This window comes from Bactrocera neohumeralis, chromosome 2 (assembly GCF_024586455.1).
Source record: "Bactrocera neohumeralis isolate Rockhampton chromosome 2, APGP_CSIRO_Bneo_wtdbg2-racon-allhic-juicebox.fasta_v2, whole genome shotgun sequence".
In the NCBI taxonomy this organism is placed as follows: Eukaryota; Metazoa; Arthropoda; class Insecta; order Diptera; family Tephritidae; genus Bactrocera; species Bactrocera neohumeralis.
In genome coordinates this window covers 32,894,697-32,909,502 of record NC_065919.1, presented here as the reverse complement: position 1 = coordinate 32,909,502, position 14,806 = coordinate 32,894,697, and the positions used below count along the sequence as shown (strand labels likewise).

At 33.0% G+C, this 14,806-nt stretch overlaps 2 protein-coding genes across 4 annotated transcripts; one reads left to right on the top strand and one right to left on the bottom strand.

Annotated features, from left to right (window-relative positions):
* The first annotated feature begins 239 nt into the window (after window positions 1-239).
* LOC126763927 (probable cytochrome P450 313a4) lies at window positions 240-4,755 on the top strand. The gene is made up of 8 exons (XM_050481702.1): window positions 240-432; window positions 507-710; window positions 814-999; window positions 3,021-3,090; window positions 3,666-3,780; window positions 3,834-4,019; window positions 4,088-4,508; window positions 4,574-4,755. The coding sequence occupies exons 1-8, from the start codon at window positions 240-242 to the stop codon at window positions 4,753-4,755; spliced, it is 1,557 nt and encodes a 518-aa protein (XP_050337659.1).
* Window positions 4,756-5,233: 478 nt separating this feature from the next.
* On the bottom strand, window positions 5,234-12,215 carry LOC126763883 (probable cytochrome P450 313a4). 3 transcript variants are annotated; one of them, XM_050481633.1, is made up of 9 exons: window positions 11,714-12,213; window positions 10,434-10,631; window positions 10,196-10,378; window positions 10,060-10,135; window positions 9,866-9,992; window positions 7,240-7,395; window positions 6,753-7,179; window positions 6,251-6,425; window positions 5,234-6,173 (listed from the first exon to the last, which is right to left on the bottom strand). In XM_050481633.1, the coding sequence occupies exons 1-9, from the start codon at window positions 11,862-11,864 to the stop codon at window positions 6,164-6,166; spliced, it is 1,503 nt and encodes a 500-aa protein (XP_050337590.1). In that variant the 5' UTR covers window positions 11,865-12,213; the 3' UTR covers window positions 5,234-6,163. The 3 variants fall into 3 exon arrangements, with proteins under 3 accessions (XP_050337590.1, XP_050337602.1, XP_050337597.1); XM_050481645.1 differs by lacking the exons at window positions 5,234-6,173; window positions 6,251-6,425 and adding an exon at window positions 6,484-6,702 and having other exon boundaries at window positions 11,714-12,215; XM_050481640.1 differs by lacking the exons at window positions 5,234-6,173; window positions 6,251-6,425 and adding an exon at window positions 6,484-6,680 and having other exon boundaries at window positions 11,714-12,214.
* Window positions 12,216-14,806: the final 2,591 nt, after the last annotated feature.

The following is a 14,806-nucleotide window of genomic DNA, read 5'->3' as shown; positions in this document are numbered from 1 at the left end:
AAACAATGTTTATTACATTATTTCGTAAATTTGTCTAAGGTTGAATGAACGGCTTACAAAATGTCATTGTACGTGTGTGCTCACCACTGGTGTAATGCACTCAAGCACATGCACTTTACACACTTACTCATCAATCAGAACCTCGTGGATTCGAACAAGTATAAAAGCTTTTGTTTTAAATAATATATGCAGATAATAATTGAACTGTTAGTGAGACGTTAAGGATTTTGTTTTTCGAAATGCAAGTGAAGGAGAATGTTGTTAGTTTCCAAGGATTCAAAATTTTATTATATATTTGTGGTATATTGTGTTTAATATTGATTTATGTGAAATATTTTAAGAGAAATCGTTATTATATCATAACTTCGCAATTACCAACAGTAAGAGGTTTTCCGTTTTTGGGAATCGCATATAAATTAATTCCAATGAAAAGTAAGGAATTCGTTGATGGTTCATATGTACAAGTATATTGCAAAAATCGAAACTGGTTCTTTTATTCAAAATAGAGTTTCTATACATTCTGGAATCGTACTTCATTAAGTTTAAGAGTTGGAATTATTTCGCCTGGATTGGGCCTCAACCGTTTCTTGTTACCGTGGATCTAGATATGATAAAAGAAATACTCACTTCAAATAGATTTATAAATAAATCTGCAACGATGTATTCAGCCATCGATAATGCAATTCCAAAGGGACTTATTACTAGCCCAGGTTTTAATGAATATACATACATATATATATACACTTATCAAACTATATATATGTACATATAAGCCTTAAGTCATTTAAATGTATCCTCCATCATGTTCCGTAGGGGAGAAATGGAAGCACAATCGAAAGCTCATGAACTCAACATTCACTCACAAAACCATCATTAAATTTATACCAATATTCAAGGATGGTGCTCAGGCCTTGGTGGAGAGGCTGAATAATAATGTCGGAAACGGAGAATGTGAAGTATTCGAAATAATAAAGCGAACATTTTTAGATATGGCTATGGGTAAGCTTAATTTAATGTTTAGTAACACGTGGATCAATAAGTCCCGGGACTAAATAAGAAAAACAAATTTTTTTGGCAAAACTCGACTTTATTCATCAACATAGTCTCCTTCAACAGCAACACAATCAGTCCAGCGCTTCTCTAACATTTCAATACCTTCCTTATAGAACGATTTATCTTTGGCCTCGAAATAAGCGTTCGTTTCGCGAAGACTTCCTCGTGGGAGTTGAATCTCTTTCCTTGGAGCATTTTTTTTAAGGTCTGCAAACAGGTAGTAGTCGCTGGGCGCAAGATCCAGTGAATATGGTGGGAGCGGAAGCAATTCCAAGCCGAATTCATGCAATTTCGCCATTGTAGCGAGCGACTTGTGACACGGCGCATTGATCCACCGTGAGCAAACGTGGCACCCACTTTGACAACAGCTTCCTCATAGACAAATGTTCATGCAAAATAGTGTACACACTGCGGTATGATATCTTTAAGGTGTCAGCTATTTCACGCAATTTCAATTTACGGTTTTCAAAAACGATTTGGTGGACTTTTTTGATGGTTTCCGTTATGATTGCCTCATTTGGCCGACCAGAGCGTTCTGCACCTTCAGTGTCTGTAGGACCACGTTATTGCAACAATGAAAAATTAACGCAATAGATTTAAGAAAGGCTTTTGACTGGCATACTTTATAGAAGATTTGTCCCCATAAATTGATCAAATAATTAGATTGCAGGGTTTGTTCTGCGTCGATATAGCGCTGCCAGTGCGATTTCCAAGCATTGAAGGCGTCACGGAAGGCATTCTCCGGAATAGCCTTGAGAGCCGAGTATCCCCACTGTCGTCTCAAAATGCTTGCCTTTCATCAGCCTGGCCTTGGTTAGGTAGCTGTTCATGTCTTGTCGGACCCGATTGACCCTTCCTTTGAGTCTCTTGAGGATTTCCACGTAAAATTTGGCGTTTACAGTTTATCCAGGAGGAACAAATTCATGATGGACGATGCCTTTGATGTCAAAAAATACAATGAGCATCGTTTTCACTTTGGATTTGCTCATTCTTCCGGTCTTCCTCAGCGACCTCTTCCCGACCTTCAAAACACACCACTTCTTGCTTCTTCTCTATATAGAATCTGGGTAAGCCTGCTTGATCATATCAAATGTGTCAGTTGCAGATTTACTGAGTTTCACACAGAATTTAATTGCGTACCTCTGCTCTAAGGAACGCTGCATTTTCGGCTTGCACCACTTACAGAAACGCGTCGCGTGAAAATGTTTGTCCTGACTCTCCAGGTGCTCGGGGACAACTGACCAGCCGCTCGTTCTTTAGCTAGGAGCGCACGCTTAGAAGTACAGTCGCGGCGGAAGAAAATCAGTCCTATAACTTTCCGGACAAACCCTGTATAACAATATTTCTATACATATATTGACAGTTATTTGGAAATTATCACATCGTACATAATGATGTTTTTGTAAGGCCCAGCAGTGCCGTTACCAGAATAAATACAGTAGTCGAAATAATCCGAAAACTTAATTCTGCATACCCAATTTATTCATCTCCATTAAATTTACCACAATCAGCGCACTCAATTAGGAAAGAGAATTTCATGTTAAATAGAAAGGAAGCAACATTGATGTCAATTCATAACATTTTTCATTGTTTATTTAACTTTTGAGGTAGTATAATAACAGAGAGTATCCTATATAAGCTTATGCTTAATGGAGATAATTAAGACTTTTTATGAAAATAAAATTATCATGACACTGCAATTAAAATGGATATCGATGCTTCCATGGCAAAAACTTTAAATGAAGGAAATATCTGTACTAGTATCAAAATAAAAAAATTGGGCTCTCATACATTAGTTATGATAGTATAGATAAATATACTAAAAATCGGAAATCATAAAATTGTTGGTATTATGTAAATCTTGAATGTCTAGTGAAATTGCTAAACGGCGACTACATAAGTATTCGATGCCAAACATTTTAATTTCAATTTGTTTGCAAGTCTTTCCTGTATATTTTTTTTTTCAGAAACTACAATGGGGGTTGGCCTTTATAAGGGAAACGATAATCACAACGAAATGATTCGCGGATTTAATTAGTAAGTAAATCAAAACGTTATTTTCGGAATAAATCAATATTTCATATTTAACGCATCAGGAATAAATAATTTCACTACTTAATTAAGACGGTATATCAACTTCCTTTAGTGTATTTGATTTCATATGAAACGTTTACATATCTCATCTCATTGCTTCTCAAACCCATTTACGCATCATTTTGGTTTCATCGAGTTTAAGGCTCAGTGACAATTTATACTTGTGTAGAACTTGGGTTCATAAGCTCAAAATACAGCACAACCTTCTGATCAAATGAAGAGCTTTACTCTGGCGTCATGGTTATTTGGCCTTACCATTTGCCTCAGTTGATTGACCAAGTTTCACAAATTAATTTTTGCGTTTAGAGCTGTCGTAATGAATCCATTCCGACAAGGACAATGGCTTTCTAAAGCATGATCCGAATATTGAAATAATTAATGAGAATAATAATTAATGATAATCAAATTACGCCATCTCTCACGAATATAGTTAACGACCCAATATTTCAACAACTTGCAGTCAAATACGTATGTGTATAACCTATGAATGTGTAGTAAATTATGTAATATTTTTAAAGCATGTTGGAACAAGTCGCTAATGGAGCAATGTTTAGCACATTAAAGGTCGGATTTTTAACTTACACACCCAGATATTATAAAACGAAGCAACTTATAAAGGACTATATAGAAACGGTAATATATTAACAAAAATAAATAAGTCATAGTATATGAAAAATTTATTTCAGTTAATTGAAGATAAGCGAAAGGCAAATGATGGGACTATTGACAGCAAAAATATGAACGTAACGTCGGAGGAGGTAGATATAAAAAAGGATGCTGATATTTTTATAAATCGTGCCCTCAACTTTCAAGATCAAAGCTTATTTCAACATGCCGACGTATTAAACGAAACCCAAACTGTTATTGCTGGGGTAATTTTTTAGATATATTTATTCTTTTATATACGTATATATGTATACGCTTCGATATTCAATTTTAGTCATTCGACACCGTTTCAACACAAATTTACTCAATTCTTATAATGCTTGCCATGCACCCAAACATACAACAAAGACTCTTCGAAGAAACGGAAGAAATAATTTCTGTCGAAAATATGTCTATTGAATACGAACAACTCAAACAATTTTCTTACATGGACCTTGTAATTAAAGAAACCCTTCGACTTATGCCATCAATACCCATTATAGGTCGGGAAGCTCTGAAGGATGTTACATTAAACGGTATCAATGCTCCTAAAGGCCTGCAAGTAATGATACCAATTTTCATACTGCACAGGCGCACAGATTTATGGGGTCCTTTGGCACATTCATTTAACCCAGACAATTTTCTACCAGAAAACAATTGCAAACGTCACCCTTGGGCATACATTCCATTCTCTAAAGGTTCACGAAATTGTATTGGTAAATTTTCCGTTCCGCTTTTTTTGTAAAAGAAAAGATTTTTTAACTTGCATTCTATTTTTCAGGTTGGCATTATGCTGAAGTGGTTTTGCGTGTTATGCTTTTAAGTTTGATTCGTAATTTCAAATTCACTACTTCATTCCGGTACGAAGATCTTATTTTTTCTGATCATATTAGTTTGAGGTATGTTGAAGAACCCAAACTACAGATATGCCGAAGAAATGAATTTTTGGAAAGAATTAATTGAAAATAAGCGTAGAAGCGAATATTTTCTTTTTTATTTAAATGGAATTTAAAATTATGTATTTTTATCTGTATGAGCCTTTGTGTATTTGAGAATATTATATTTAAAGTATTTAAGAAACTAATATTATTTTAAAAATAAAAATAGTTCAAAATCAGATGTGACTATATGTATACACTTTTTTAGCGACGTTCGACGTCTAACAGCAATTTGATTCTGTCGCAAGTTTGTGAAAAGCAGTGCTTCTCCACCAGTTTTCTCGACACAGAAAACCCAATAAAGTTAATTTTGATTATAGGTAAATATAACGTTTCGTATTCACTGCATAATCATAGAATATTCTCATCGTTTACGATTGTGCGGCATATAAAAGGGGTCCAAAATTAACGCAAGATTGGCACTAAATAGAAAACACAGTTTTTAGTCTAACAGTTATAATTTTTTTATCGAATCAAAAATTACATAATATAGGTTTACTTAAGGAATAACACATTGGGAAAATGGCCTCCATGGCTTTCCAAACACATACGAGAAACGTGATGGTCATAAAAGTTTATTTTAGCTGAATGTTAAACTTGTGTAGATTTAGGTGGATGTACATATATTCCAATGTCAGATGATAACAAAACCGCGAACATTAAAAATCCAATCTAATGAACCGATTCATGATCGCACTGTCTATAGGGGTTCTTATAAGTTGTATCCTGAGCGAATATGGTCATTTTTCCTGGAACTGTTTGAGAGACATGTACCTTACACCTTGCTACTGCCAAAATTACAGTTCTAGATCTTAATTAAGAGCTTAGTTATAGCACTTTATAGGTTTTCTTTTAATTGCGTTTTGTGGGCGTAGCAGTGGTCCGATTACGCCTATCTACGAACTCCAACTTTTTTCCAAGGAACATCATTACGATATCTCAATTCTTATTCAAGTTATAGTTTGCGCGAACGGAGAGACAGACAGTCAATCGAATTTCAACTCGCCTAATTATCCTGATAATTTTTATATACGTAACCCTACATGTATGTACTTGACATATATCTGACTCGATTAGTTTTAGTTGATACATACAACCATAAGGTGATCAAAACTATTATACTCTATAGCGACTGTTGCAGGGTATAAAAATATAACACGCATATGGAACAATTAAAATATAAATGAGAAAGGCATTAACTTTTTTTATACATTACATGTATTTTATTAACAATATATAAAAGAGGCCATGGCAAACTCCCTATGAAAATATAAGATAAAGAAAAATTTATGTAAGGCCAACACAAAGGCTAGGCAACATGCACACATTTTTACGATATTTGAATCTCCTATAGATGGATATTTGACCATTCAAACCATTAGCCGATTGTCTCTCCACTAAGAAGCTGAAATACATTATTGCATCCAAAATTATCATTTTTCACTGTTGGGAATAAATAGTTATTATTATATTTCATTTCCGATACTGATAAATTAATTATTATAAATTTAATACATTACTATTTAAGTATATTTTTATTTCTTTCATATATTCGAAGAAGAGGTGTTTCCTTTAGCTTAATGGTAATGTCTTCTACAAAGTGTAAATTCTGGTATTCGAATGTAGTAGAAAACCGATAATTCAATATAAGTCTAGCAATAGTTACTTTCATTGATAAAAGAGCATATCTCCAACCTGAAAAAATTGGTAACATTTTAAGGACAGCAATTACAAAAATGACATTCAAGATTCATATACATATGTAAGTGACAACTTTCTTTTATTAATTTTATTGAATAATAAAGTTTTCGAACACCATTTAGTTCATGCAATTTGCGAGAACAATGTTTGCGGCAGTTTCCGAAGCTTTGACCTTGCTTTCTTCTTCCCTTTTTTGCCAAAAGCTTTGAATTGGTCAACCTAAAGATTCACATCATTCGATTCACAGTTCTAACAAATCGATTTTAGTTATCTGAATCATATTAATAGTATCAACAATATTCTAAAGTAATTGAAACTTACCAATGCAGTTCCGAATTCCCTTCGTAAATGGTATGAATGCATAAGGGTGTTTACCGTCCAAGTTTGATGGTAAAAAGTTATCCGGATTAAAAATATGTGCTTCGTGACCCCAAATATCCGTACGGCGATGCATATTGAAAATATCAATTGCTACTTGCAGTCCCTTGGGAATTACAACATCATTACTTAGACGAACTTCTTGTTCGGTTTGCCTTGCCACCAATGGCACTGGCGCCATCACCCGCATCGTTTCGTTAATCACCATATCCAAGTAAATCATCAGTTGTGTGTCGCTGTAGGTGATTTCATTATCGTCTTTACTGGAATATATGGAACAGACTTCATCAAAAACTTTATCCTGATACTGTGGAAACATTGCTAGCAACATCAGTATGTACATGAGGGTGTTTGAAGTAGTTTCGAAAGCCTATGAAATACTCATAATTAAATTGTGCTGTTAAAATAATAAATAAATTAAAATATTCACCCCAAACACAATCACATTACATTCATCTTCAACGTTCTGCCAATCGAAATGCCCTTTTTGAGCCAAATTGAGAGCGCGATGTATAAAAATATTTTGGTCTAATGCCCTTTTGTTCTCCGATAATTCTGGCTCGTACATGGTCTTTTGTTTTATTAACTGTGCGTAAAACGGAAAATATACAAACGTATAAATATGTGAGTGAAATACATATATACAAATGTATAAACCATATGTAAACATATGTATGTATATGTATATCATACATACATAATTACTTAAGAAAAGAGGATTTCTTCTCCTGATAATGGTGAACACTTGTTTCGAAAATACGTGAAACCGGGTTAATAGTTTCTCTAACCACAATATACTTAATATCAAGATTTTCGAACGTCCGGTTGGATTTATACCGGACATACGAGTATCGATCAATATGTAAGAAAACTTGGGAAAATTAAGTCAACGTATAACAATGAATATACTACAGTGAACAGCCGAAAATGTGGGAAGTCGGTCCCTATTTATAATAATTTTCGTCATTCTAACGTCAGAATATGAGTTATTTATTATATTTGCTTAAAAACGTGTTTTTGAGTGTACTTGAGTAATGGCAAAAGTTAATACAATCAGCACAGATCTTTCTCTATGCGACATAGTGATTTCCAAACATTTTCACTTTCCGTCTGAGTTTAAGCTGTTTAAGCATCATATCGCTTAGTGCTGAATAGTAATTGGTCTAGTCCTTGCTCTTAACCTCATATTCCTTAAATAATGACTTCCAATTATGTACTAGGTTTTTTATCTATTATAACTAATATATTACATACTGCCCGTGTATAGTATATCTCATTTGACCAATTGGTTTGATTTTAATATATGTAAATATTGTAGACACGAAATGGAAGGAAACTTAGTAAGCCTAAGAGCTATAATATTAGTTAATAAGGTAAAAACAAGTTTGTAATCCTTTCAGGCTTTCGTCAAATAATGAATAATGTCTTATATTTTTTTCACATTGCGAGGTTATAAAATAGTTTTGCCCGAACTTAGCCCTCCTTTACTTGGTTTATATTCTGTAACATCGTTAAAAGTGTACAAAGCATAACCACTTTATTGCTTCGAATCTTTATCATCCAATTTTAGGGATTTTTAAATTTTTCAAAAAGTTAGTATATGCCAGTTAAATAATTTATGATTACATTAGAGAATATCTATGAATATTTTATAATAAATTCTCCAGTTAGTACTTATGTATATTCTCCCTTATATATTTATAAATTTTAAAATATCTTAGAAATTGTAGCCGTAAATCTTAATAGACATAGACATCGATAATTCATATGAAAACATTCTTTGTGTCTAATTATAGATTTTCTCCTTTTCTTTCATCGCGTGTTGTATTTCTCTTTTCGAAGTTGCTTTTCGATGCTCTCTAATATGAAAACTAAAAATCAGTACTCAAAAAGGTTTGATTTCAGTTTTCGCCTGCTCTATTCATTAATATTCTTTGATTACACTTAAATTAAATTAAGCCAATCTTATAATTTAAAATAAATAATAATTACAACAAGTAAGGAAGGGCTAAGTTCGGGTGTCACCGAACATTTTATACTCTCGCATGATAAAGTGATAATCGAGATTTCATTATACGTCATTTACATATTTTTCAAATACCGTATTTGTGTAAAGTTTTATTCCGCTATCATCATTGGTTCCTAATGTACTATAAGTATATTATACAGAGAAGGCATCAGATGGAATTCAAAATAGCGTTATATTGGAAGAAGGCGTGGTTGTGAACCGATTTCACCTATATTTCGTACATGTCATCAGGGTGTTCAGAAAATATTATATACCGAATTTCATTGAAATCGGTCCAGTAGTTCCTGAGATATGGTTTTTGGTCCATAGGTGGGCGAGGCCACGCCCATTTTCAATTTTAAAAAAAAGCCTGGGTGCAGCTTCCTTCTGCAATTTCTTCCGTAAAATTTAGTGTTTCTGACGTTTTTTGTTAGTCCGTTAACGCACTTTTAGTGATTTTCAACATAACCTTTGTATGGGAGGTGGGCGTGGTTATTATCCGATTTCTTCCATTTTTGAACTGTATATGGAAATACTTGAAGAAAACGACTCTGTAGAGTTTGGTTGACATAGCTATAGTAGTTTCCGAGATATGTACAAAAACTTAGTAGGGGGCGGGACCACGCCCACTTTTCCAAAAAAAAAACGTCCAAATATGCCTCTCCCTAATGCGATCCTTTGTGAAAAAATTTCACTTTAATATCTTTATTTATGGCTCAGTTATGACACTTTATAGGATTTCGGTTTCCGCCATTTTGTGGGCGTGGCGGTGGGCCGATTTTGCCCATCTTCGAACTTAACCTTCTTATGGAGCCAAGGAATACGTGTACCAAGTTTCATCATGATATCTCAATTTTTACTCAAGTTACAGCTTGCACGGACGGACAGACAGACATCCGGATTTCGACTCTACTCGTCACCCTGATCACTTTGGTATATATAACCCTATATCTGACTCTTTTAGTTTTAGGACTTACAAACAACCGTTATGTGAACAAAACTATAATACTCTCCTTAGCAACGTTGTTGCGAGAGTATAAAAACTTACATTGCGAATATATGTACGAATTTTTGATTTTGCCTCTTTATAGGAGTCTCTATTCTTCCAGAAATAGTTGAATGCCTTGAAATTCAGCCAGGGTGAAAAACACATCTGGGTCATGGAATCCTGAACACTACAATATTTAACTTGACAATTATTAAATATTTGTTAGCTTGTTAAGCATATTTAATTAATTCTACCATTTATAACAGCTTAATAATCCTTCGGAAAAATTATTTATGTCGTCGGAGGGAATTTTGTCGCCCATTGTCGTTTCTAGAGTTCATCATAAAGTTACACAACAATAATTTCAATTAAAAAGCGTTTTGAACTTACGTGCTGCAATCTTCAATGTAAAGTTTTGGAAAACTTTTGTCAAATTGACTTCTTCCGTTAAAAGCATTTCAAATGTTTTTATGAGTTTATTCACTTCTTGATTAAATATGGGCATTAAATTCAGAAGAACCTTGTGCCCGAATGCAGGATTTAAAAGACGTCTGTGCAAATTCCACTTTGGATCTACGAAATATTGTTCAAACAGTTTTATAGATGTCTAAATTTGTGATGTATTTACTTGGTAAACTAAACAGCCCTCTTCCAGCGCCATCATCCAAAGCGCTATAGATGAAGCTTTTGTTAACGCAGTGGGGAGAAGTTAAAATATCTTGCGCTATTTGGGGATCGCCAACAACCAAAAAGGGATATGGTCCGAGCCAAGAAAAGAAAGTTTGTCCAAACTTTTGTTCTTCTTCTTTAAATGCTGATAAAATATCTGGAAATTATTTGTTTCATAAAAGCATATGATTACAAAATATTTTTAAAATACTGATATATTGAGCAATTCATTTTTGAAAATATTCAGCAAATATTCTCAAAACTGTTCTTACTTATTATATGGCATAAAAGTATTATAGTATCCGTCTCTTTGAATGAATAATATTATATGCAGTATAACTGTTAAAATGCATTCTTACATATATATATGTTAGTGAAATTAATCAAGAAGGAAACAAAAATTTCTAAAATAAATCCACAATTTCCACTGTCCCAATGGCGAATATCTCTCATTCTATCGATGGACTTCATACCGTACATATTGAATGGGGGAGATATGTCATGTATTTACATATAAAAATATGTATACATATGTATTTAAATAGGCGATATGTTTTTACAAGGATTTAATTTCAAATCTTAACCATCTGTATTCTTATACCCTTAGTAACATAATATTTTCATGATATGTAATAGTTTATTAAAATTATATTTAATGTAAAACTTAGTCATATCAACATCTGGACAGATCTTCTACTTAAGTATATAAAGATGTAAATCATTATATATTTATTTAGTTTATTTCTATTGTTGTAATTATATATTTCAGATCTTGCGTATTAGTCTACGTTGATTTTGTGCCGAGTCTCTGCTAAACTGTATGAAATAAAAAATAAAGTGTTATAAGAGTTTGCTAAATTAAAGATGAAGTATTTCAACAGGAAAATATATCTAAAACCATTAATTTATATTCACAGAAGATATTAAATAAAAATTCATTGGAGATGTTAGTTGCTTTATTAGGAGTTTAACTCTTTTCAAGAGGGATCTCAAGGACTTGATAATTTCTCGGCTATTTACATTTATTCAATAAAGTTTCACAGAATTCTAACAAATAACCGAAGCTTTTACAATTTTACTGTATTTAAAAACTAATACAAGTTTTGGCTCTGGATAACGAATTTCACACTTCATTCTTAATTTTTTTTGTAATTTTCACTTATTTCTTAAATTTGCATTTTTTTTGTTACTCCCGCAACACAGGTTTTTTGATAAAATATACGTGAAAAGAAAAATTACCTTCTCTCCTCATTAACCGATGAGCCATGCCCACAATGGGGTAGCCCAACGGCCCAGATATTTTCCATATTAATTTATAAAATGCTCTACGACTCCATAACACATGGATCCAAAGTAACAATAGTGTTCCCGTTAAATAATAGATTATCATAGTTTATAAATAAATTATAATTTGTTATAACTTTCTTAGCTGAATCAAAACTCACGCAAGTCGCGATGTGACAATTACGAAGCCCGTCAACACTTTGTGTGCGAATATCGTACGAAGAAATTAATTTGTTTAATTTATATGAGATAAGGTAAAATTCGAGACTCTCGAAAATATTTGGAGGAGTGGGAGAACACTCTACAGTACTAACTCGATATTTTGAGCGTTCGCTTTTTGTGTCTAATATTCCTTTTCAATCATCGGGGATAGTCTCTACATACTACTTGAACTTTTCAAATTCGGCATTTCCGTATTAATTTCTTTATTTTTTTAAATACCATATGCTTTTTACTCGTTACAACATACATATTGCTTGGAATATTTCGTTTATTTTGTTGTTTTAAAATTTTATAATATTTTAAATATCTAGCACTTAAAAAGTAGTAGTGGTTACTTCATTACAATTAAGCAATTTTTAATTCATATTTATGGGCATGAGTTTTGTATAAGTGTGCATGCCTATGTAGATATAGTATGACGTTGTCCACCGATGCGGTATAAAGAAATACTATGTACACACGAAAGTATATGTATGTATGTACTTATGTACTATGAAAACGAGTGTTCCGTGCTAAATTTCAATGTAAGGCTCGAAGTAATTAAAAACAATAGCTAGTTAGTTCGACAAATTCGAACTTCAGAGAATAATTGGCACTGCTACATTGCATACAAATACCAGTAATTAAGTACTGACGATACTTCCTCTAAAAAGTAAACATTCCATTATAAGAATTAGGAATTATAAAAGAAATAAACGAATCGATTGCGCTATCTTTGTTTCTCATCGCTTTCCGTTATGAAATTAAATTTTCCTTCCTTATATTGTTGTGCGAAAATTTGTATACCTTGAACCATAGATCTATGCCTTGAACAAAGTATCTATAATAAGTTTGCCATGACCCCGCATCTCGACAGGCTAAAAGTGGCCATACACGACACAAATGTGCGTTCGATCGGTATGTATGCGATTGCGGTTTACTCGTGTATGGGCTTGTGCGCATACCGATCCATGTTCGCGAAAATGTTTGATTTTTACGATCGGTGTGCACACATGTGTGTCGTGTATGGCGCTGTGTGCACACAAAATCTCATTTCTCTCGTGTCGCCGAACAGTGAAGATCACGGACGAACAATGGCAACTGTTAAGGGGGGAGCCTACTTTAGAGGCTTAAAAAAATCGATTCTTTTGAGAATTTTTTTGGGAGGGAAAGAAATAATTTCTAGGCTTTATAGCTATATATTTGAACATCTTTCACAATTTTTTTGGATACGAAATCTTTTATATTCTGCCTTTGGGAAGCAATTGCCCGATGCATCTCGCATGTGCATTTGTCGGATGGTGGGCAGGATGCAGGTCGCAATTTATATCGGAAACAAAAAATTCAAAGACATTCATATTTTTTAATAATTTATCTTCTAGTTAAACTAAGAAAATTCCAAAAAGAACGTTTTCGCTATTTGTCCGAGCGCTCATATATCTGCTAGACGCTCGGTCACTATTTCCCTTCTAGCTTCGATAATATTTCGAATTCCCATCTATAACTTTGGGGACATATTCTTATATAATTTTTAAAGAGATTTAAGCAAAAACAAAAACCGGTTGTTTGAAGCTTCTAAAGCAGGCCTTTATAAAGATTTCGTATCAGAATTTATTGACCTTATAAAAAATTAATTGGCAATTTGGCAAACGAAAAGTGATAAATATAAAAATAAAGTTGAGACAAATAAAAGTCGGAATAACTTATTCACGAAATACAAAGAAATAAATAAAAGTGCTGCATTAGAAATAAATTCCAAGAAATGTTCTGCTTACCTGTTGCACATGTTCACTGTGTGAAGAACGAACGCAAAATGGATTTGTATGTCGTGTATGGCGAAACGATTTTATACAGATCGGACGCACATGTGTGTCGTTGCATACTAACTGCCAAATCTATTGCTATTGCCGTTGCCAAATCTGTATGTGGGCATTTGTTATCATAACATAATAGGCGGATTCTGTTGCTCTTGCAAGATTGCACGATGACACAAAATGCAAAAACCCTATACCGAAATGTTCAAGGTCAAGAGAGCACCCATTGCAGAATCTAGTGATACATATGTTAGTATATAAACGGCTGATTTGGTCAATTTATTGAGAATGGCACCTGTGAATTGGCGCACCTGATACATTCTTTTTTAACAAAAGAAAGAAACATATCTTAATAATTTAAATAGAAATTATAAAATCTATTTAAAACTTACCTTCCTCAACAATTTAACGGCGAAATATGTCTTTATGTAAAATGACAGCTAAAATTATACTTTTACGTGTCATTGCACGAAAATAAACATGGGTTTTGGTCTGACATATTTTACAGCCATTGCAAATAATTTTCTGCGTGTATTTGTTGTGCCGTTGCACCAAGTGGAAAATTCTGCAATTTGTGCACCATGCAAGGATTTTGCAAGAGCAAGAGAATACCCCTATTCATTTGCGAAAAAGCGTCGGGTAGGTAAGTACGAGTTGATGTAGCGCATGTTTTGAGTTCTTGCACTGTTTAAATTTTTAATGGATGAAAAAAAACTATGTGGAAAATAAAAAAAATTTCATATTTTCGAACTATAATAGTTGTAGCATACATTTTATATATCAATTAAAATAATACATTTAATATTTGCAATGATATTTTGATATATGCTTGTGCATATAAGTTTATTAAATTTAAGACTTCGCTCATTCGCCAATCTATTTTGTATAATTTTTCTGCAAATTAACAATAATAAACTAAATATTAATTTTTTGGAAAAATGTATTAAATTATTTTAAAAATTTACTTTATTTTAATAATTTAACGTAACCGTCTTAATACTCGCTCAACTAAATTTAATTTTACCGAAATGAA